General features: G+C 37.8%; 1 protein-coding gene across 12 annotated transcripts in view; it reads right to left on the minus strand.

Moving 5' to 3' along the window:
• The window catches only part of FRYL (FRY like transcription coactivator), a 181,300-nt gene that overhangs the window by 94,412 nt on the left and 61,473 nt on the right, over positions 1-25,415 (minus strand). For all 12 annotated transcript variants that reach the window (XM_054823073.1, XM_054823072.1, XM_054823065.1 and 9 more), the window contains 2 exons: positions 10,187-10,386; positions 2,395-2,448 (listed from right to left, as the gene is read on the minus strand). In XM_054823073.1, the coding sequence (XP_054679048.1) occupies positions 2,395-2,448; positions 10,187-10,306 (174 nt within the window). In that variant the 5' untranslated portion in view covers positions 10,307-10,386. The remainder of the gene's footprint in view (positions 1-2,394; positions 2,449-10,186; positions 10,387-25,415) is intronic.

Consider the following 25,415-nt stretch of genomic DNA (forward strand, 5'->3'; position numbering starts at 1 on the left):
AAGGAGTGGCAGAGACAACATGTGATGAACTGACCACAACCCCCATTCCCCATATCCTGTGCCACTGCGGGGAGGAGGTAAAGAAATTGGGAGTGAAGTTAAGCCCTGGAAAGAGGGAGGAGCGGGGGGAGATGTTTTAAGATTTGGTTTTATTTCTCATTACCCTACTCTGATTTGATCAGCAATAAATTAAACTATTTTTCCCCAAGTTGAGTCTGGTTTGCCCATGATGGTAATTGCTGAGTGATCTCTCCCTGACCCTATCTTGACCCAGGAGCCTTTTGTTATATTTTCTCTCCCCTGTTCAGCTGAGGAGGGAAGTGATGGAGTGGCTTTCATGGGCACCTGACCTCCAGCCAGGGTCCCCACCACATTATGCTTCCAACAGAAACAACTTATAATCCCTTTAAATAGCTATTTTTCTTTTTCATGATAGGGACAGGCAACACTACACGCCTTCCTCCTCCATCCCTCTTCTCATCACTTACTGAGCTGAGAGAATGAGTGTTAACTAGATACCTTCTCACTCCCAGAGTCTCTCTTCTGTTTCAATCATGCTCTTTTTATGCACAAAGTACACCACTTACTAGCTCAGACACCGTATCAGTACAGCTAATGCCACTTTTTAGACTCGAATTCCTAACTCCATGAAGATCTCTGGGTGAACGAGGTTGGCCCAGCAACAGCTCTAGCTTCTCTGCTGTGTGCCACTGGATGTTGTGGCCACGCACTCTGGATCTTCCTCTCTCCCACACTTTGCCAATCTCTTTTTACTCTGCAATCTTCTGCGCTGCTGGAGAATTCGCCTTAATGTGGGTTTCATACACCCAGCAATGAACAGAGAGAAACAATCTTAATTTCTTTTGGCAAGCAATGTTCAAAATTCCCTATCAAAAGTCACAATCCCTGTTGCCACAAGAGAGCCATTCTGCTCTGACTCTCTAAAGTAGTTCTTCAGTACCATTAAAATTCAGATCTCGATGAACCCAAACTAGATTACAAATAACAAAAGAACAAAATAAGAACTCACACACACATATATATATATATACACATACACACACATTCAAACCTAATTATTTTTAAAGTACTACTTTTTCAGGAAAACTAGCTTATTTCTATATTACAAGATTACAAAAGTTATATGCTTTATTTTTTACTTCACTCAGCGTATTTTTAGAACCTATATGTAGTTCAATACATGACTACTAGTGATGTATAAAAAACATCCTTAACTGAGGAAAAATGCGGGGGTAGAGAGGAGGCTGGAGTTAATAGAAAAATCAGTGGTATTACTGAGTTACAGATTTCCTTAGATCATCCCTATCATGCATATTATTCAGCTTTTGGTCAGATTTAAAACAAAATACTGTAGCTACCAAAGAATTTATGCCCTATTCCCCCTCACCTATTTTCCTTGCTTATGAGTAAACTCTCATTTAGGAGATAACAGCCTTACAGCAGGTTAAATTAGAAAACATTAAAAGGCTATGTGAGGGGTTTGCTGGTGGTTTTGGTTTTTTTTGAAAAGAAAATTATACATCAACTATTACATGCTATTATTTGTTTCTCTTTTGGGAGAAGGGAAAAGAGACTATTAATTGAAAAGCAGGGGCAGGTCCACAGATTTCACTGCAATGTCTAATACCTATATCTGAGGAGTAATGGAAAACATGAAACAAAAATACAGTTACAGAAGATACGGACAGAACACTAAACTTTATACAGTAGTATGCTAATCAGTAACAGATAAGAACAGGAACAGGCAATTAATGGGGCTTCATCTGAATGCTGCCTCTCCATTGCAAGGAAGTAGTTATGGGACAAAAACCATGTCTATACTATGAAGGAATTAGAAACGCAGACAATAAACGTGAATAAGTTGAGCACAGAGTTATTCCAGGTACAGCTCACTCACAGCAAGTAAAACAGAATAGACTCACAGTGTGAATATATATTCAGCAAAAGGACAAAGTAACATTTTGAAACTACCTTCTGCTACGGAATCCAAAAGCCCTCAGTAAAAGCCAAGTTACTGAAATTAACACTATTTGCTGATAAAAGCAGAACCCCAAACACTGAAACAGTAAGCGACATAGGCTGAGGTTACACCAAGCCTGTGAACAGGAACAGAAATAAGTCTTTTTGTCTACCATATTTCAGCATCTTTCCTCCAGCAGCTTTCACTGTCACCTTCAAATAATTAGTCTAGCAGTTTCTTACAATCGTATTCTACAATGGAAAATAAAGTCTAACTAATATTCAAGGTCTAAATCTTCTGATGCTGATTCAGACATGGATGTTCCAAGTCATTACAACAGTGGAACCACTATTCTGCAAAAACAGAGGCCACCTTAATCCAATAAAAACTGCCTTCAAGTACATGTTTCCTACCTGATCAAACTGAAGATCTTCACCTCTTTGAAGAGATCTGGACAAGAGTTTTTCCTGTAAAAAAAGAAAGAAACGCAAATTTCACAACACAGTTGACTTATCGAAAATAGATTCCTTTTTTCTCAGTTATATTATAGAACAAAGAAATAACTCTTAATGTGAATATTTACATTATTTTTCAGCTAGAACCATTTCTGAAGATATGAAGTATACATCTAAAATTAATTTGGTGACTTAATAGTAATAAGGTTAAAGACTGACAAACAGAAAACGTCAAACACCTCTCCCAAACAGCAGGGCCTACTGCAGTGTGCTCAGAGATAGCTGGCAGTGGGTGCCAAGCGTAACTTAGAAGGAAAGCCGTTCCCATCTGAATTAACAAGCATATTCATGTTCACATACGGCAGTTATTGTAAACTACATGAACGAATTTTAAAATGCCTTCTACAAAGGTAGAGACAATTGTTCAACACATTTCCAATCTGCAACAAAAAACAGCTAGAAAACCTCATCCACGAAAAGGAAAATGTCAATAACAACTTGCTTTGCATTTGAAATAACTCTGTAAGGTACAGAAAAGATGCAATTTAGAATTTAATTATTAGAATATTTCATCACTACCAGTACCATAATACATACTGCTCTGTTAAAAGCAAAATTAAATCATATTTCTGCAAAATAATTTAGTGAGAATTGAAGCATTAACAAAACACTCATGAACTGTAATAGTAATTCTTACTAAAGCAGTAAGATAATATAAAGATGTGATGAGCATTTTTTGCTACTTAAATTTTAAACTACTTTTCACTTTATTATAAATCAATTGAAAATGTTATCTTTGAGGAGGAAAGTAGAAAAACACTCAAGGTAAGGAGTTAACAGCTCACATTAGATTGCAGTAAGCAAACACAGAGCTTTTATGGAGCAAGTTAAGTCAAGCAGTAAACTGGAAGAGCCGTTAACTTGCCTGGTGTGGGATGTAAAAGGAGGTGTCAGCATACTGACAGGCAGTACTGCTCTCAACGGGTTAATATAATTGCTCAGTAGTTTAATAAGAGGCAACACCCATCCTGTCAGGCTGTTGATAAAAATTTAAAGTCTCTATTGCTTGGCATTTAACACTTGCAAGGCTGCCACAGATGACTACATGTTAAACAGATACAAATCGGGATTGCATGTACCAGGTCCAAGATTCAAACTGGCAGCTTATTTTCGCTTGTCCTAATCTTGAAAACACGAGACTATTTCTGGCATTTTCTGCTATGATTGCAGCTGTATTTGGCATTCAAAAGGACACAACTATTACAGCCTCTGAAAACTTGAATTCAACATTGCCCAGGCAAAAAGCATTTGCCTACTCAAAGCATAACTTGAAATAATACAGGTACCAATTCACAAGTCAGACCATTTTCACCTTCTATAATCCAAAGAAACACACTTAATCGTCTAGGAAAACAGTGGCATTTATGTACACTTCCGATACATAAATATTTAAAAAAAAGAAGGTAGTTTCAGGAAAATGCATTTAATATTCAGAAATAGTTCTATGTGTTCACCAACTGATATATTAGCCAATGTTCCTACACTGCATATTCAAAAGCAAGGGGGAAAGGTTTCAGATACTGGCAAATAAAGACTTCTTTGGATCTTACAAATTCATATAATATTACATGTTAAGTCTGTTCAAAATACTGTTATGAGAATTGACATTTTGCAGCACACACACTAAAAGCTCCAGAAAGCACTTGCAAATCATAATTCCCTTTTAACTAGAATTCCTTCCTCCCTCCCCTATTTTTATAAGGAAACATCTACTGTAGGTGAATTTGTGTTATCTGGACTATGTTTTTAGATAAACTGCACAAATAATTGTAATCTTATCTACAAAGCAAAAACATGAGAAATGTTCCACCCTATATAAACATCATATATTGCTGAATAAGCTGAAGGAAAATAACTGGGAAAATATTTCCTGAGAAGATGGAGAAGTGACTTTCCTGTAAGAAGAGGGTGAAAAGTCAGGCTCCTTAAGTCTACAAAAACTTTTGTACAGGTAAACAAACACTGGGTTTGTTATACCCATTGCATGTGTCTAAAACCAGAAATAGCTAAAGAAAAGAATGATAACAAATCAGAGAGAACTGAAATAATCTTTAAGTCTTTAGATGAAGTTGAAATCCATGTCAATAGATAGCAAACTATTTTTAAGATAGTTCTGAAAGTTTAGCTTCCCCCTTACACATTCTATACTAATTGAGACACTTCTGTACATCAAATGTTGCTACAACTTTTAAGATTTTTAGTATCAGAAAGAATGAAGACCTTACAAGTCCATAATCCTATCTATTATTTTTCCTCAGCATTAAAAATCTTAACTGCTAAAAGGTAAATATTACCATAGCTAATGTAACACCGACCAAACAAACGTGACATGACCAAATAATACTCTTTAACCCAGTCACGGGTTTATCAAAGCCTTTGAATTACTTGTATAGCTTTAAAAGATTATTTTCTTTCAATGTCTTTTTCTAACTCTGCTTTGTCATGGGCCCAGTCATCTCACATGACTTACAAAAATCTATTCCAACAGCATAAAGTAAAGGTCTGGAAACTTTCACTGAATTAATAATTTAAGATTTATTTTCCTGGCTTCCTGAAGATCAGAGAGAGATGGAAATAACAGGTCTACATTTATCTTTTACAAGTGAAATGAAAAAAAACCCACTATCGAATTAACCAAAGAGTAGTTTGCATCCATTGCGTAAAGCAGAAATGTCAACATATGGCAGGCAGCAGAGATCAGGATGTAGACAGACGTGCCAGTGTTGTGCAAACAGCAGCACCGGTGGAAAAAAGGTACCACCCGTTGGCCCCCGTCCAGCGTTCACCAGCACCGTCCTCTGGTGGCTAGCACACCTCAGCAGGGCAGCTCAGGTGAACACAGCGAAACTACTGTGCTTGTTTCTGTCCTCCAAGCTGCAAGTAAGAAACCAGACAAGTGATGCCGTCTTGCCTCCCGTAGCCCAAGCGCTGGGCAGCACCTGCATCCTCGCCCCAGTGTCAGAGCAGCGTACGAGAAACACTGCACTGAAGAAATGTGGTGTGCTAAATTTTACATATTTCAGAAAGGCTTTTGAAAGCATCTGGGCAAGACTTGCAAAAGTGTACAGTACTAGTCTGAGCAACATATAGTTTCTCCACGATGGGATAAAATAAAGCTGTTGCCAGCACCACCAAAATACTCTTGATGGTTTTCACTTAGATGTGAGACAACTACAATTTAGTCAGTTAGCAACTTACCTAGTTAACAGCTTGGTAACTTGGTGGTACCATGCCAAACTGTCTCTGCTTAAATTCTAACCATCTATGTTGACATGCAGCCTGACAAAATACAAGATAACTGAATTCATCACTGATCCTTTTCACTGGTATAGTTGGTTTGACATCTGGGGAAGGCTGGCATCATGCCTCAGCAATCCTTGCTCAGCTGAGGAAGAGTATTTTAAGCTACAATAAATTGTGTCTGAGCCCTTTTTCTTTTAAAACTATACAATACTACAAAAGACTTAGAAAAAATGATTTTAAAACAAGAAAAAAAAGGTGTTTTAATTTTACTGACTAAAAGGATTATCTTCCTTCCCATGGTTATGCTCGCTACTGGAACATTTATTTTAAGCATTTGCTGATAAGCTCTTTCTGTAACTTCGGAAACTCTGCGGTATTAAAATTTTGCAAGCAGAGAACTCTTAATTAAATCAGTGAAACTACTTTGTTACTTACTGAGTATCTTAAGTAAACTCACAGCCAGAGAAACCATTTAGTTACTTCTAAAAATCACAAGTCCGTTACTCCTAGACGATACTGGTACCGTCCCCTCACCCCCAGGTGCTGTCTTGATCTGAGGTTACTATTTCATTTTCTTTTAAAAAATTATTTATTTATTTTAAATTCATTTTTGCTCCCCTCATGACATGTTCATCTTCAAGTTTTAAAAAAGTGTCTAGCTCCTAACTGTAATTGGTCTGGCTCCAAATTCTCTCCAACAGCCTAGCTTCACCTAACATGTTAAAGATTCACGCAACACTATATCTATTCTCTGCAAACTTGATTATTTGTAGCCAAGTCATCCCACAAAATCAAATCACACTAAAATGATAAAGGCTTTCCTCTCTTCCTGTAAAGCCTTCTCTCCAATCCCAATCAGTACTTTTCCTGTGCCCCTTCAGCCTTTTATCTTTCTCTTTAAATGTCATATACTAGAACTGAATATTCAGTATTTATATCAAATACTACACACAAAAATAAAACCACTTTAGTACTTCCTTTCATTCAGACACCTAAGGATTCCCGTCCACCTCTTTGTATTACGCTGGCTCAGGTTGTTTTACTTTTTCACAGCTTCTAGCACCTCTTTTAAATTTCTGGTTTTCCACAGAGTCCGTCCTTCCTATCAGTAAGGAATGTTGGTTATATATGCAAATTTACATCTGACTGCATTAAAATATTTTGTTTAAAGAAATTCAAGTTAGCAAATGAACCCAGACTGAACTGTTAAAAAGACTTTGATAAATGACTACTTCACTAATATTTATCATTTCATATTTTTCCCCAAAGCATATTGTATACACACAAAATAACGATTTCAGAATCTTATTAGTAAAAGATCCTGACTAATGTAGACTTCATGCAGTCAACACAGAACCTCACCAGACAAAAGAGCTGGGAATCACTCTTCTGAAAAGTGCATTATTTCATTAGTTTCATGGGTTTTCTAATTTTTAACCTGGTAAAATGTTTGGATTTTGTATGATTAACAAATTTTAAAATGTTTAACAGTTAACAGCATGGCAGGGAGATGCAGCCTGGGACTGTCGGAGTATTTATCTGATCTGGTCTATGCACAAGCTTTGCAGCACAAGTGAACTGCAGGGCTATTATATTTACCTTGCTACCAGCATTCTGGTTAGGAGATTGAACTCCAAACTAGCTATGGCTACAGGAAAAGCCCTCTTCAGCATATCTGAATCACAGGCAGCCTAGGTCACTCTGGCCAAGCGCTACCCTCCCGTATGTTTAGGAGATGAATGGAAAATGGGCTGAGGGAGCAGCATTTGCAGCAGTAGGCATGCAGAGCAGCCCGAGTGGAGCTGCCTGCTTTTCCACCTACAGCATCCCCATCCCCACAGCTCTCCTCTCGCTTCCTAACCACGTACCCTTCGCTGTTGGCATGTCGCTTTTCCTACAAACGTTTCTGTGCTTTCTTACCAACTCTCCTGAATACCTTTTGGATGTCTCTGAGGAAACAGACAAGTTATGTGGTACACACATATATATATACACACACACACACAGAGCGTATAGCCAAGTAGGTACGTATAAATAAATGGTTCCTTTTCCTCAGTCTTTGATCTACTAAGGGTTTTAGCTGAACAAGATCCACTCAGACCAGAGCACGTTTAGCCTCCTTTTTGTGTTCTTTTGGATTGCTGCTTATAACATTTTTCCTAAAGTGTCAAAACTGGGGTCCAAGTGCTCACATGTGCTTTCTTTCCTGTAATAGGATCATTCACAGTAATAAAGAACGTTTTTGCAAGTAGCAGTTGCAAAGAGAGGCCTTTCAATTCAGCTGACTTTTTAGTTATAATTTCTAATTATTTTATCTTTTGCCTGTAATTAAAAGAACTTAACTTTAAGATTTCAACACTCAAATGCATTGCACGCCACATCTATTTAATGTCTTTGACCTATTTTGTCCAAGAGATGGTAATGTAGAGATTACAGCCCCCTGCTTATATGTAAGGAACTAATAACACTTTAAATTGCATTCCAACAAAATAATTGCATCTATTTAGAAATAAAAATTAAATGTATGTTGCAGGAAGCATTCCTGGCTGAACAACATGGATAGCATCCAATAGTGCCGTAGCTCTAATGCAAGGATTTCTGTCAATTCTGAAACCAGTAAGCCTGTCCTGTACATTATACTCTACCTTCAGACAATGAGAAGAAATGAGCAGAAAGAAGCACCCTTATGCAAAGGCAAGTAGATAAAAATTAGGGAGAGAACTGCAGTAAGAGAAAGCGAGAGGACTTGACACGCGGTGGGTGGCAGCAGGGGTTGACACAAGAAGGAGAAATGGAGACACAAGCATTCGAGCACGTGCCCTTCCAACCCCAACATCAGGCCTGCTTTCTCAGAGGGCTGACCAACAAAAGAATGAACAAACAAATTCTTTTAGGAACTGCTAAAGCATGATGGTTACAAGGAAGAGAAACATCTGAATTAAGACTGCCACCGTATGCTCAATTCAACATGTCAAAACACAGCTTACTGTAAAGTTCATTCTACATAGTCATATATTGCTCTTACGTAAGTATCTGTGTTGCATCTTGCATGCACAGGATCACTATGTGATACAGCAAATTGTAACTAAGGTGTGCATCTGTCTCATTTCTTGTAAAATTTGAAAGGTATGTAGGAAATAGGCAGGGTGGTACGGGACAGATAAGTTTATTTTTATAGCTGTTTAAAGCTATTTGGAGGAAATGGGACACGTAGAACAACAGTTTATTTGATAGCATGCCCATAATATAGCATAATCTTGACATCATGCCTTGGGCATAGCAGAGTCATGATTACTTGCCATTACATAATGTTATGGGGTTATTAATATTTTAAAATTTTTTAAAAATTACAACTAAATCCAGTAAACTTCTGGTTTTGTAACATAATGTCTTCTTTTTTAAGCTATACAGTAGCTGTATAGCTTAAATCTTCATGAATCTTCACTAAAATTAACTTCAATATTAGGTGGCTGAGTGAGCTTTCTTCCTCCAAAAGGCTATATGCATCCTTGAATGAAAAAGTCTGAGAAAAATTGCACTACCAAGTATCTTCAAAACAATTGTATTGTGAGAATTCAAGGAGAAAGAAAAGCACAGGGACAAGAATGTTGAGGAACTGAGCAAAGTCAAGAACATCAAAAGCTGCATTACCACATGGAAGACACTACTGCTGTATTAAGTTATACCTGTAAAAATATTATTATTTTAGTGAAAGTTCTGATCCGATCACAGCTGCAATGCACTGGGTATGACCTTTACAGGTCATATGTTGAGACTAGAGAGTGCATTTGCATTTCCCATTGAACATCAGGATGGTAAATCACTTGCGTAAAAAACCCCAAATCCTGCATCTTAAAGGGATACTAACTCATAGCTTAAAAAAAAAATAATTAAAAAAAAAAAAATCAATCCACAACTGAGTGAAATTTCCAAGTTAAAAAAACCCCAAACCACCATTTATTTCAAGATCATGCAGTCTGGATCACCAACAGAATTTTGCATTTTGCCTAATCTGCAATATATACTGCCTACTATTTTCCTCCAAGTGTTAGTGTCATTACTTGGGAAAACAAACCAAATGCATCTCTTCTTGAAAGTACATTGTACGTATTATTTCCAAGGAACACCAACAGGAAACACTTTGCAGTGTTAATGAGAGAATATTTTTTGTTGTCACTGTTTCCTGTTGTAACTTTACAGAACTCATGAATACTAAGAGGTCTTGTTTCCAGTAACCACTGCATAACAGTTTTAACGGAAGTCAATAAAACATAATCCAGGTAGCAATCCTGTTTGCAGAAGCCTATTTATTCTTGAAGTAATTCCTTTGAAAAGTCAACAATCTGGGGACAGTTGTTTTCCAGTAATCATACATATGATAAATCAGCCTATTTTAGAAAAAAGTAGGACCATTTCAAGGGACACTAAGGAAAAAAAAAGGACTCACCAAAGGTTCAGCCATTACAACTTCAATTTTCTTTTCAGCCTGAACAGCAAATTCAGCAAAGAGGCTTTTGATGACATACTCGCCAGGTTTGACATCTGGATCAATAGTAAGGTTAGACATGATGATGCCTCTCTTTTCCCAGGTGGAAACAACACTTGGAGAAACTCTGCGTTTATTTACTCTGCTGGGTGGCGTGGAGGCTATAGAAGAAAAAAAAAAAAGAAAATTAAAGAACAATAAAGCAGAGCTTCTAAACACAGTGCCTGTCACTTCTTTACTTTACACACTAACTATTTTTGTCCACTCTCTAGTCACAAATCTGAAAGACCTGCTCCTTATCAGAAGTACTAATTAATTGATCAATATAAATAACACTGGATATTAGTCTCCCTTTCTAAGGATTAGTGCTTTCACTCTTCTACTGAAATTGTCATATACTAAGTTTACATATATTTATCCACCTTCAATTTTATTTTTCTCCCTAAGCACTCAAAAACATTTCTTTATTATCACAGTTGTCACCCAATGTGAACTGCAATACCAAAAATCAGGTATCAGAACTCACTCACACACAAGTTTAACGCACGCACGTAACAATTCGAGTAAACAATTACAATTCTTGTCTTGCACACTATAAATCAAAATCACTACTGACATCTCTAATGACGCCACAGATCTACCCAGACAGGTCTGATATTTCTCTAGCATATTTTACAATTACAGAATTTATTTTTTTATTGATACTAGGAATTGATATTAAGAATTCTTACCAATTGATATTAAGATGTTATTTTCCTAAGATCGTTCTGTAAGGAGCCTAGTCTCGGTCTATTTTACTGTATTACATATCACAATTTTTTCAGGTAAGCTTCTTTAAGGCTTTTTGCAGCTGAAGTGTGAGCAGATGCACTTGGCCAATTTTGATGAACTTTCAAAATTTTTGTGTTTTCAACTTGTACATGTGCAATTCCTGTTAACTAAATATTATCCACAATTTTGACTCAAACATTTTTTCAGTGTTCAACTCATTCATGAAAATGTCAGTTGCCATGGAGACCAAACTTTTGGTACTTCCCTTTGCATCTTCCCAAGTTTGCATCTCAGCCATTCATAATCTCTTTTATCACTTCAGAAAGTTATATTTTACATAACTCAGACTTCTTCAACTTCCATAGAAAGTATTCATTTATCAAATGCATTACTGAACAACAATTCAGCATGAGTGAAAACATAAGCCTCTAATCAAAAAGGAAGGGTACCTTGCATAAGGTTGGGAGTACTAAATATGCCTTGTGTTTTTTCCATTAAGTATTTTTTGTACAAACTTGCTGTTTAGTTGGAGTAATGTTTATTTTTTCCTACGCATAAATTGCATTATGCCGTCTTCAAGGCTGGAAGGACTTGCCAAGGTCACAGAGCTGAGTTCCCAGCAACCAGGGACAACACCAGAACGACATGCATGCACACTGCATGCCATAAAGCATTTCTGAACATCCTCTAACACTTTGATCTAGCACTTTGATCTTGGTAACAGGGATCCTAAAAGACACAGAAAAGCATGTACCACGGAGCGCAGGCAATGGGAGATCAAAGACACTGCCATGTTCTAGATCCCTATGGTGGAAGTTCACTAGATGAAAGGACACGAAGGTGTTAGGAAACAGACCAAATTGCATGCTGCAAGGAAAGGCAACAACCCAAAATATCTGACTTGAAAGAAAAATTCTTTCTTATCCCATATATGATGATTGGCTTGTCCCTCAGTACAGAAGTATAAACGTGTCAGGTGCTTTAAAAAAATTTTCATCTCTTTACAATGTCTACTTTCTCCAGCATCCAAGCTCTTGTCACTCTTAAGCTCCGAGGCTTTCAAAGGCAGCCCAGGAAACGAGAGAGATGCATTATGTGTCAAGAACGGGCACACAGAGGTTTAAGGAGAGAAGAGGTGAAAAAAAGGAATATATCTTTAGTAGGCAACAAGCAGGAACAACAAGCATGAAATTGACAAAACAGAAAAATGCTGCAACACAGATTTTGAACAACTCTCCTTTCATATCCATCTGCAGATGAACAAAATAAAAAATCAAGTACCTAAGGACTCCTAACAGATACCATACCTTTCTAAGGAAGCAGTTGCTTCTATCCTAAATACAGGTTTCTAAGGAAGCTAAAGCTTTGTTCTACTCAACAGACAAATTGCACTCTATTATTTTAAATCACATATTGAAGCTAACAGACTGGAAAGAAATGAGAAGTTTAAATCTCCTTTTGAACATCATTAGCTGCGTCTGGTCAGAAGAAATTTAGCAAAGCAGCTGCTTTGACTCCTTATACTTAGCTACTGAAGCACACCACAATCCTCACGTTATCAGGACTGGGGACTTAAGGGAACGTGCCACCACTCCGGTCCAGTCCACGCTCCTGAACAGTGAGAAGCTGGTATTCAACCAGCTCTTGTGTCTCAACAGGGAAACTGAGCAGGACTAACATGCTCCTTAGCCCAGAACGACATCTAGATATGCTTTAAGTAGACAAGTCTTAACAGTGTGTTTACACAATACATTTCTGTCTCCAGTTTTCAAAAGATCGCTTTAAAAAGCCTCTGTCATTTAAGAGTCAGGAAAACACCAAGCGCTGATCATCTTTGAACCACTGTCTTTACTTCGCATCAGTAAACTAATCCTTAGTAAGAGACCATCTTAATATGTTAACTTTCAAAGCTACAAAACAGCTTCTCTCACTAAGGATGAAACCCCAAGGCTGTTTAGGCTGATCTAAACCCAGGCATACTGCAGGCAAATCCCACCCCAGGCTTATGCAAAAACATAGAAAATCAATTCAAAATGGGTAAATTGGACAAAAACCTAACCCTGGCAAGAAAAGAAAAGAAAAGAAGAAGAAAAGAAAAAAAAAAAGAAAAAAAAGAAAAAAAAAGAAAAAAAAAAGAAAAAAAAAAAAAGAAGCAGCAGCAACTGGACTATACAACCAGACCAGCTCCCAGAAGTACTGCAGAAATTTCAGTGCAAGGCAGAGAGCACAACCATGAAGCCAGGGGAACGCGGTACCAAGACAGCCTTCCATCAGCCTGCAATGCCACAGACCCCACTCCTTGGCTACAGTTTCGCACAGGCCCCTTCAGATGGCATAAGCTGCAGCACTGTCAAAGGATGCAATGCCTCCCAGATCCCTCCTTCCCTGGACCATCCTCCTCCTGTGCAAGCAAACACAAGTGTGCAGCTGTGCAATGAACTGAACCGGAAAAGCAGCATAGGTATTAATTTCTTTCCCCGGGTTAATTTTGACACAATCAGTTGTCCAATTTGCTCACCACATGAGTGCATATATGCTTGTGCCAGCACAAAGAGGAGAGTCAATGCAGGGACAGCACTTGCCTTTTTACTCTTCCAGCAGCAAAGCAGGGTTGAGGCTATCCTACAGTCGTATGTGTTGCTAATCCCTGTGTTCACATGGACAAACTCTTCAGTTGGTAATAAACCTCCCCAAAAAAATCCAAGGGAAAAACGTCAAACTGAAGCAATTATAAATGCTGCCATGAGAGGATTACAAATATCTTAGTTTAGCTGAAATGCCAGCACATTCAAAAGGCAGAATAAATGTCTAGGATTTACTTTCACCTATGAACTTGCTGAGGACTCTAATTCGTGACAGCATTGATGGTTCACATTAATGACTCTTGCCTTGTATATGACAATGTTGGTGGTTTTATCTGCTATGTAAAACCAGTAAGTTAGTTAAACACACACAGAAAAAAAACACGTAGGAGGGAAAAAGGGGAAGGAGCTTTACTGTGTTTAATAAGATAGATAGATAGATATAGTAGTTCCTTAAAGAAAAGCCAAAATCTATTATCAGATTTCTTAACTAGGTCAAACAACATTATTATCTGGTATAATTATGGCCAGTGGGATTCATTTACTCATGAACTTACAAACGATAACACTGTAAGAAGGGTCTACATGGATTTTTAAATAGCATGTTTAATTGAAAAAAAAAATCTCACTACAGGACAGGGTTAAATAATTTCTTTCTGCTATTCTTTGCCATCAAAGCATAAGCCATTCTCTGCTGTTAGCTGCCAGAGAAAATCTAAGTTTCAAGCATTGTTTTGAAGCTTCGAAACATGGACCATTCTAAGAGCTTCAGATGAAATCTGGAACCAAAAAAATCATACCACTCGCAACAGTTCAAAACCAAAAAACTACTTTCACAAATTGCTTGAAAACACTGAATGTTATTCACTTGAAACAATATCCTGTTTGTTTGCTCTGATGCAAGCTAGCGCTACGTGGGAAATCTGGGAGCAAGTGCCTCGGAAACCTCTGTTAAACAGTATTGTTTGGTTGCTAGGGCCACACCAAATTGTTTGGATAGTTTCAAGGAACAGTAAAACAATACAAAGGATAATTAGACAGAAAACATACTCCAAGGTCAAAAGGCAACATGCCTTGATGTATGCTAAATTAGAAACAAAGTTGCTTCGTGTTAAACACAAGTGTCCAGAACTAGCAAAGGTTACTTAATACCCAAGTTGGTATTAAAGAATGTTATTTTTATTATCCCGCTTCTCTCTGTAGAGCCCAAACACATCAAGTATTTGAAGATATAAGTAGTGTCCTATTTACTAAAGAGATTATTCAGGATTCAAACATACAAAGCAGGTACCAAAAGGTAACAAACGCACCCCAGCCTGTGACAGTCTACGAGGGCATTTCACTTCACAGCTACTATGAAATGATGAGGTTTAGCTTTTGTATACTTTTTTTGGTACTACTTTACACTGAGCCAAGTGTTGACCCTCCATACGTGCTTTAAATAGTACTTTCTGAGCCTTTTTGTGTCTTTTCCTATAACTGAAATTTGTTCTCTTTTAGTTGCTGCTGTTTCTCAGGAAGTTGGAATGGTTGGACTGAAGCATAACTTCTGTCAGGTATCTCCCCTCTTTCGAGATACCTGAAAATACATGTAAAATTATTTTATGTATTTTAAATAAGGTATCAAACTATAAAACAAGGATATTCAACACACTTCTAAGAGGGCCTTCATAGTTTTCATCAAGTAGATCATATTCCTGGTTGCTATTTTTAAGGTCATTGCTAAGGTCGTAAATAATATTACACAGCTTATATTTAACGAATAAGCTTTTTATGATTATTTTTGCAGCACAGGTAATATCATGGGTACTTTATAGGGTTTGCATGTCCATCTGACAACACAAAAATTCCCAAAGATTGAAAATATTATCTGTGAGGCTACTTAAAGGAATTTTAATTAAGCTCCTTGTCTTCTACTCTGATAAACATCTAGAACATTTCATCCTACCTCACAGCAGTGATTATTAATATACACAGAAACAGATCTGTAACAATTGTTAGAGTCCTTCATAGCAACCAATCTTCAGTTATTTTACCAATCATTATTTTTTCCTAATAAGGATGTCAATGCTCAAAAGAGATGACAACCTATCATGTAGTATCATCCCAACAAATTATGAGCAAAGCTAAAAAGTTAAACCAACCTAAGTGTCCTGTGTCCCAAACCAGCAGTCTGTTTTCTAGAGCAGACAACTTCAATAACTTCATCATTATTTCACAATTGTACAATTCCTGTAGACCGTCCCATTTCTATTGTTTCCAAAGTCTCCTTACTCATATCAGTGAAAAAAAAAAATCTCATTGTATGAACACACCTTATGATATGAATGAGAGAAATTGTGAGCATCTCTATGAAGACAACGAAGTTGAACATATAGTGCTCTAATAACAGATGCACATTCCAAATCTTAGCCTCTGGTCTACAGACAAATACAAAGAGCTGTTCTTCACTTAAATCTCTTGGATTTGCTTTCAGAGTAGCGACGGGAGGATGTGGTTGCTGTTCATTTATCAGGCCCATTTACCCGAGTTGCCTAAGCATGTGACAGCACAGTAGACCAGCTGGCTCTACTTCACTGGTTTTTGTCCAAACTACGTACTGCTAGTGATAGTGATAGTGCATGGAGTATGTCCATAAATTGGATTTATTATTGCCTTACTAGCTCTATACTGAACCCCAGCTGATCTCATGCACAGCCAGCGCTGCTGCACACCCGGCTCCAGCTGGTTCCTTCGTTCGCCAGTGTCACTCAAGTGCTGGATTCAGCTCACATCAGTTATCGCAACAGAGCCCATGCACCCGTCAGGAACTGGAAATGGTACGCAGCACAGCGTGGAGGTGGCCAACTGCTGCCCTGGTACAGCAAAAATGGCATTGAGCTAGCTATAGTAACCCACTGGGTTCAAGCTGGCTCTTTGCAGAGATGGTGGATACTTCTGCATTACATTGCATTTATCCAGACTTTTCCATTTATTTCAATAACATTTATTTACCAGCTAAATGTCACTCCCTTGAAACTGTGCTAATAGTTTACAACAAAAGAGAAGAAATTGCAAACTTGTAAAATATACATATATACTTATTATATATAAATGCTATTCCAATTTTTTCAGTGATGTATATTGTTCTCAGTAATGTGCTTAGATAGACTAAGATAATAACTTTCTGCTAGACGCCATTTTTTGAGGCATTCTTAGGATGGGTTTTTAAAAAAGTACCTCATGAAAATATTATTCTTGCATGAAAACCTTTAAGTGAAGGGAGAGGCATAGCAGCCTCCTGACACCATAGTCATGACACTTTACAAGATAACCTGAAGTATGTGAATAAAATCCACAGTTGTTGCCAATGAAATTATATATCTGCTGAGGGCCGCTGACCACACAGATTTTCATAGATTGTGTTAGCTAGATATTCCTTTGCTTTACATAATATACACCCGCTGATTGGTAGCACCACAACTATAAGCACAGTGGTTGAAACTGAAATCAGTTCAAATACATTAGAATACACATGACCAAGGGAAAAAAAAAACAACCCTGCTCTTTCTTCCCTGTATCTCATACCTTGGTCTGGATACATAGTTCCTGGTGAACAAACATCCTATTATTTTCCATACAGACTATATGACTAAATCGTTCAGTGACATGAGGTATGGCATTCTCTTTTCTTTCTCTGTGTTGGCAGTAGACAGTGAATTATCTTTGGAAAATGTTTAATGATGATCATGGCTCCACGTGTCTAATTCCACTACATAAACAGGCAAAGAACCACCATTATCTCATTAACAAGCCACATGGACTAAGAGCCCAGATTGCAAATTCTTATTCAATTCTCTCTCTTTCATTGATTTTATGCAAATTTGATGAAAAGAACTAATTAAGCAGCAATAGTAGCTGGTACTTCTGTCATGCCTTTATGAAATATCACATGTTAATAAGGTGAATGTATTACCAACTTGTGAAGTAGAAACAGGCTTAGAACTGGCTTAGTTCAGCAGTACGGTTCAGTGTAATGTTTGTAAAGCCAAGTCAAACCTTTCAGTGAGAGGAAGTTATATGTGTATTGATAACTTCTCCCCCCATGTCTCAATCAGAACTTACATTTTACTTCTGCAGTAGAAATACTTCCCTATAGACAATATACCTAAGGAGCTTCAGATATGTTTATATTACATTTTAGTCATGCTGTGGAATAAAACAAAACATAAATGAATGCCACATCAATAAACAGAAGTTTATTTCATCAAGTAGTTAATTAATCGTATAGCTAAAATGTGAAGGATGCCCTGGGAGGAAATATGGAAAGGAAAGTTTTCAAAGTGTATTGTGAGAACTGGTACTGGGACAGCTGAGCTTTCACTTGGACTCAAAAAAAAAAAAAAAAAAAAAAAAAAACCCAACCAAAAAAAACCCCACCCCCAAAAAAAACGCCCAAAAAAAACACCCCCCAACCCAGAAAACCAAACAAAACCCCCCCCCAGAACAAAAACATCACAAATCTTCTGAAGCTTTATCGTACAAATAATTTTTCTACCCCCAACAAATACGAACACCCTTTCTTTATGGAAAGTTGACTCAACTAGGAGAGCAGCAACCCATTTGTCTAGTGACGGGCATTCACATGAAGCTTGTTTTCTGCTTTCAAAGCCTCTGAAGATTAAATTTCTTGCTTGTGTTTTCACTTTCCCCAAAATGCAGGCTCCTCTGCTAGTAAACGGTCATAGAAACATTACTTCAGGCCAACACAGAGACACAGCAGAAATTCTAAGGCATAAAATCTTAATTTGGCAATATCTGGTTTTCTAGGTATCTAGGCCAGATTAGGACGCTGATGGGAATACTGGCTGAAATTGCTACAAGCACAGGCAAGAAATACAACTCATTATGTGAATCACTTTACAGAGCCTTCTATTGTAGGCCATGCATGTAGATTATTATCAGACAGGAAAGAAAAGAAGAAATTAAAAAATAATTTTGATAGCACAAGATGCCAAAAGACCAAACCATACACATTGGAAAACAATGTGATAAAGCACAAAAATTGGAGGGGGAAGAGGAAATCGGTTTGAACTCAATTGTTTCAAGTCCTGCCCAGTCATTCTTGATTACGGCATGCCATCAGGAAATCCTGACCATTAAAGTGTCAGACCATTAAAAATGGAGTTTATGTAATTCCTTTTCTAGAACAACTGCCAGAATAGAAAACCTCTTCAGATAAACCGTTTTAATTAAAAATCGTATTTTGAATTCCCCAGAAACCTTCGCTTAGAAAGACATCAAATTTATTTCATAGCATACTTCCAAACTGGTAATACATTTAACATGTTTTGCTTCACTGTCAGAAAGCCATTCTCGTGCAAGAGCAACCTAAAAGAATATAAAGGATAAGTCTCTCTCACCTGTCCATAATCTAGAACACAATCCATCAAATAAGGAAGCGGGATAATGGTAGGAATGTAAAGGTTCAGGACTAGAAGTTAAATTCCCAATGGTTATTTTCAGAAACACTTTTACTGTCCTGAAGTTTTATACAACTGTAGCTTTCAATTAAAATTAAAGCTGCACATATAATAAAGCAAGTTAGGCTTAACACAGGAATTTCTGCTGGAAAACAGTTCTGTAATCAAGTTGCAAACTTCTCAGAGAAAAGATACGACCCTAAGCACACATCTGTTACCTACGGTCTTCTTTCCCAGTAGACTTATTGTGAAGACTTAACATGACCCTACTGTCAAATTACTTTGCACAGCACCAGCAAAGTACTAGTGCTGTGTTGTCAAGTAAGAGAGGTATGTATCCTGGTATCTCAGTTTCCTTCAAAACACTGAATTGTAATACCTGAGCATATATAACTGCCAAGTTTCACTCATTTACAAATTTTGTATTCCCTCAAAAGAGTAACCACATAAACAAAAAATAAAGTATCTAAACTTGTTTGTTTATTCCCTATACCTCAATGTTAGGCTTCCACAGCGCTGTAAGTCAGTAGCAATGCAAACACAGAAGCAATTCTATTCCAGTATGATTAAATTGGGGGGGGGGGGGGGGGGGGGGGGAGCAGCTTAGACTACTAATTTGAGAGAGCAACATCTGATGCTTATTTTTTATTTAAAATCATTACTGCAAGAGGACTAAATATGACAACTTCCTTTCAAACACAGAGAGCAAGGACAGACCAGCGTAACTTTGGCTTGTTCTGTTAGCTCTTCTGATTGACCTGCCCTTAGGAAAATGTAAACCAAGCCACCACTAAGTCTGAGCTGGTAGTGTTCCCTGGCTTTCAAGGGGACCTATAGGCTCAGGCTCATCACCATACCAGTCACGGTCATCCTGCTTTTAGATAGTACTGTGTGTTCACACAATAGCCAAGTGGCCATAACTTATGAAAGCACCACACATCTTTCCTTCAGCTCTAACTCCTGGAGTCAGAAGGACAACTGGAAGGAGCTCAGCTCAGACATCTAGCTATCCGGCACCAATTCCAATTATTTGTGCCATCAATTTTTTCTCTAAACACAAGCAGTTACAACTTTCTCTGATGACATGAAAGCTATAAACGTTGACATCATCCCATGGCTCGCTGCTGGATTCCCAGCCTGGCTGCAGCATTTACCCAAACTTCACCAATAAAGACCTAGAAATAGGGTATCCATTTAAGCCTAGCAGGTATGTATAAATCCTATCACCTGTATCAATGTTTTCCAGTATTTTGCCATTAGCAGTTTTTATTATTTTTTTTTCTTTTCACAGAGTTTCCAAGGGGGATGCAGATTTCTACTGAGCAAATTTAAGCGTGCTAGCTGCAGTTTGGTTTCTCTCCATTTCCTCTCCCGGCTGATGGACTGCAGTTTGAGAGCCACAGAACAATGGTCACCTTCTCAAGTGACAGGTAAGTCTGCAGGTAAATTTTCTGCTTGGTATGGAAAGTGTGCCCTACTCAGCCCATGGGGGTGTGGGAAGCAGGGCAGAGAACAGAACATTTACTGCTAACACAGAAATCCATTTTTTCCTTCCTGGGCTATCAAATTGAAGGCTGCACCAGGCTGGAAATGTATTGATGCTCTGAATCCTATGTTAAGCACGAGCTAACAAAGGCAATAAAATTATATCAATGCTTGGCTAATTGATGTTAAATTAAAAAGCATAAGGGAGGCAAAGGCAGCAGTGGGAAAATACACCAGTCAGGCCTGGGGACTAGAAGAGTAGAAAGAGAAGGAGAAAGAATTATATTTGCTAGTGTTTATTCCAGATTTTGATATACACTGTTCTTTAAGTTAAGGAAGCACACATTTCCACGGTATGAACTCACTCTGAATAAAGACTTCATTTTTATGGTACGCTAATTACATGAAGAGAAAGAAAAGTCCAAACTGAACCCTAAATCTACAGCTTTAAGAGGTAGTACCTAAAAAACGGAAACAAAGATATAGCATCAAGGGAATACAAACATGCTGATATATGGGTTGCACAAACAACTGAATTCTAACACTTGTCACTGCAAACATATCATCTATGATGAGGTCTTGCTTCCTTTCAATATATTAACAGATACATATACACCACACACAAAAAATGCATCAAGTAACAAGGTCAAAGTGATCATAGGCATGCCTTCGTTAATCAGCAAACAGAAAAAGAAACTTAAATACCTTCTCTCATGTTTCCTAATCCACATTTCTCTGGAAAAACAAAATTCCAAATCCTCAATTTCAAGAATTAAGAATATTAAAACCCTATTGATGCACTGTACTGAAAGAAAAAACAATGACAAAATACTCAACAAATTTACATTTGTGTTACTTCCAAAAAATAGTGTCAAAAGCCAGCAGCTTTTGCAAAGAGTTCTCCCACCGAGCACAACCCAAGGTAGTTTGTTTAAACCCTGTCTCCCACTCCAGGCTTATTCTTTCCTTGTGAGAAGAGGGCAATTCCAGCTCCCAGTAGAAAGAGGAAAAGACTTTTCCTCATTATGCTCATTATCCTCAATTATCCTCATTAATGTCAAACTGATACCTTTCCTGAGTAAATGCAAAAAGTAATGAATACTGGAAGCTTTGCTGTAAAAAGCTATTTTGGAAAAGGACTCTGGAGCATCAGTTAAAAAATAGCCAATAACTTCAAATCATGTATCATTAAAAAAAAACCCCAAAACCTATTTTTAAAAAAATCTATAAAGAAGCCAAATTAATTTATTTTAATGTTCCATATGAGCATATTGATATTTCAGATGAAAAACATATCTACAATTTACAGCTCATAACCATTACATTAGCCCAGACCGAGTCTGTTCACAGAGCATTTTCACGTCTTTGTAAGTGACTGCCTAGTAAAGTACTCAGAAATATTATAATAGTATTTCTAATACTGAGGAATGGTTTGAAAATTAAAGTCTTAGATATAAACACATGTATTAAAAAAGAGAATAAACAAACAAATACATTTGAGCATTGGAGTATGCTCAAGCATATACAAATCAGGGTTAGAATAAGTCCCATGCATTAAGTATCAACTTCAGGAAAGAACAATCATTCTAACAACTGTTCTACACTCCTATTCCGTCAGTTTTGCCTAGTAATCTTCCATATGAACATATGAGCTGAAAAGAAAATAAACCTCTGAAGACTAACTCAATCTGTTGTGTTTAACACAAATATGCTGAGGAGGAAGGGCGGGGGGGGAATCAACGTTTTCAAAAGTATATTCTTACAGTAAGTTTGCTGAGGAGTCAAAACAAAACAACAGAAAACTATTTTTTGCACATCCAGGTAACTACCTAAATTTGTTTTTTTAATACAAATTCATATCTGAACATATTCCCTAAATAAAGTCTTCTGCCCTGCACTGAGGGGATCAGCTCCTCTGAAAATTCAGCTCTAATGGGTTTCAGTTCCCCATTCAACTAATCAAAGAGTTAGCACATAGGAGAGAATGATTATTTCTCAACAAGAGCATAAATTTCCTTATGAGGGCACACACGTATCTTACAACATTGTTGTAAATTCTCCATTTTTAATTTAGGTGTAGATGTCAGTGTTTTTCTTATTACCAAATGTACTCTTCTGAGCCAAGTCCTTTCATTCACCAAACTCTACAGAAAAACAGCAAATGTCAGCTGCTGAGGTGGTGATGGTCTGGGAAGCCTATTTTCATTTTTTCTTGGGGAAAAAAGTTTGATGAATATGAAAATTAGCAAACATCTAGAAGATTCAGGATTGCTTACTAGGTCACTTTTCCAAATTTATTTTGCTTCTGTGGTTAGTGCGGGAACTGTATTTTGAGGCTCCTCAGCACTTTTAAAGTCTTTAACAGCATAAGGTAGCGCTGAGTTCACATGAAGCCCTAGTTAACAATATTTTTTTTAAAGTAAGCATGAGACACTTGTATTTCTAACCAAACCTTCTGAAGAAATTTATCTATGCTAACTGCAAATAAAAGTGAACTAAACTAGCAAGAATCTGAAGTTGTGCAACTCCTTAGAAAAACAGCTGACAGCCTTCAGGGCTTTAAGTCTTCAGGAAAAGTGCGAGGGCACAGCACAAACCTGGTGAAAAAATCTCATGTAGCACGCAGACACAGCCACCGCTCGAACTGGACCTCTGTGAGAAGACAATACTAAGTGCCATGCGGTGCTATTCTTAGCCACCATCAACACACTAAGCTTTCAGAGTTAACAGTTTCTTTGTCAGTTCCAGGGGAGGAGACTAGTCACATCTGAAATAAAAATAGGCTATCACATGCTTGTCCATGGAACTCCAAAATACATGGCTAAAATGGTCATTTAAAAGATGTGAGCTATACTGGAATTCAAGGGAAAAATAAAAAGCTTTTTTCTCCTACCTTTCTCAACTTTCATTTTAACTTTTTATCTGATTCTAATTTACTTCAGAAAGTAGCTTGCTTTCTCTACAATAAGAACCTTTATCTGGTTTCAATACACTCTTATAAACTCTAAAAAGCATTGCAGAGAACCGTGAGAGGCTCAGACTGGTATGGAGGGGAGGTCTGGCTGTGGAGGCACCAGGGGAAAGGGGCTCAGCAGGGCCTGAGCTAACAGCACCTGGGTGAGCAGGTCATGGAGACCCCCTGCACATCTACCTGCAGTTTCACAACACACCCAGATCTGGAGACAAAGAACCACAGAGACTCACAATGACTCAGGAGAGGTGGGACAGGATGGAGACACTGATCACTGTCAGCTCCAAAATCCAAAATCTGTTGGCAACCCAAGAGGAACCTGGGACATGAGTAGAATGTGGCAGCTGGTAACCTTACCTCCCATGCCATGGCCATGGATTCTGGACCTAACAGCTAGACACGAGCATCGTGGTGACTTTTTGCTGGACAGACACCTTGAACACCCCTGTCCCGGCTCCTGGACAGACCTTGCGGACACATACTCTGGGCCTTGAGAGACTGAGAGAGCAAGTGAAAACTCTTTTTTCCCCTCAGTTCTTACTCTACATAACATCTCCTTTCCCTCTTATAAGGTCTCGCGTTTACATCTGCTACATGGTTTATACAAAGTTGCAACAGTATTTCCTACATTGTTTTCTGATAAAAATTAAATAGTAGGATTCCTATTTTTGTAGGAAAACACAGAAAATATCCACAGTCTATCAGCAAAGTAACAGAGACTGTTCTGAAGTCTTCCATGCTGATGGACAGGAATGAAAATATGTTTATATATAAAACCGTATTTTAAAGAGAGCAGCCTGTAAGGAGGTAGGACAATTGTATCACAGCTACATTCAGAACTGTAATCGTTTGAATACTACCAGGTTTTGAGGCTTGAAAAATAACTATGCATCTAACTGTACACACTGACACCAACTATGGGCTTAGCCATTAATGACAGGAGTGGTATCTGGGTGATACTTAGAAGACTACACAGTTCACCACAAACATAAAAAGAAGAAGAAATATATTGCAAGAAAGATATGAAACTATTAAGATTCTGCTTTAAAAATTCTCCAATATACAGCCCTCTTGAGGAACAGAGGGTGAAATTTCCTAGTAGAGGATATCACCAAAAAAAAAAAAGGATGTATAATCCATAGCACTCCTTACTATTGCTACATGAAATAAAAAAAAAAAAAGATTACTTAGGTTACCAACCAAAATTAGTACAGATAGCCAGACAATGCCACCATCTCCCAAGTTGTGATATATAAATATACTGGTAGCATTATTTTGAAGATGGAACAATACTTGCTTCATTCTTGCTCAGGTATGTTATTTCCAAAATTGTTTTTATGTGCTGCCCAACCATTCCCACTCTGCCCTGGAAATCTCAGCTTCTATGGTCAAGGCTTTGGACCTCAAGCTTCCTTGGTGCATTAAAGTTACACAGGCAAAGCCTGTATGTATCCTTTGAAAACATTACCTCATTAATCATTCTGCAGTAATAAAAGACCGATTAGATTAACAACCGAACAACTGTTGAGGGGGACAGAAGCAGAGAGCAGGGGTACAGTCCAGCCGTGGTGGGATGTGCAGCGACCACAGAGCTCAGTCAGGGGTTAGGGCCTCAAAGCAGGGAGCGCTCTGGTCCTTACACTGGGAAGGAGACCAACACAAACCACAGAAAGATAACAAGCTCTGGCCACTGCTGAGTTAAAACTCTCAACCAGTGACCTGGAAATTTGAGTTTCACATCCAGAGCTCATCGTCCATCTTTTTCCCCAGTGATGTGGTATTTAAATTAGTATGGTCAGGCATCAACTGCACCATAAAATATCAAGCTGTTTTAATCACACTATAAAAGCCCACTTCACTTCTGAGCTGATGACAAGTTTGCTAGACCCATAGAAAAACAAAACTACAGTTTTCTTCCT

This window comes from Grus americana, chromosome 4 (genome assembly GCF_028858705.1).
Source record: "Grus americana isolate bGruAme1 chromosome 4, bGruAme1.mat, whole genome shotgun sequence".
Lineage (NCBI taxonomy): Eukaryota > Metazoa > Chordata > Aves > Gruiformes > Gruidae > Grus > Grus americana.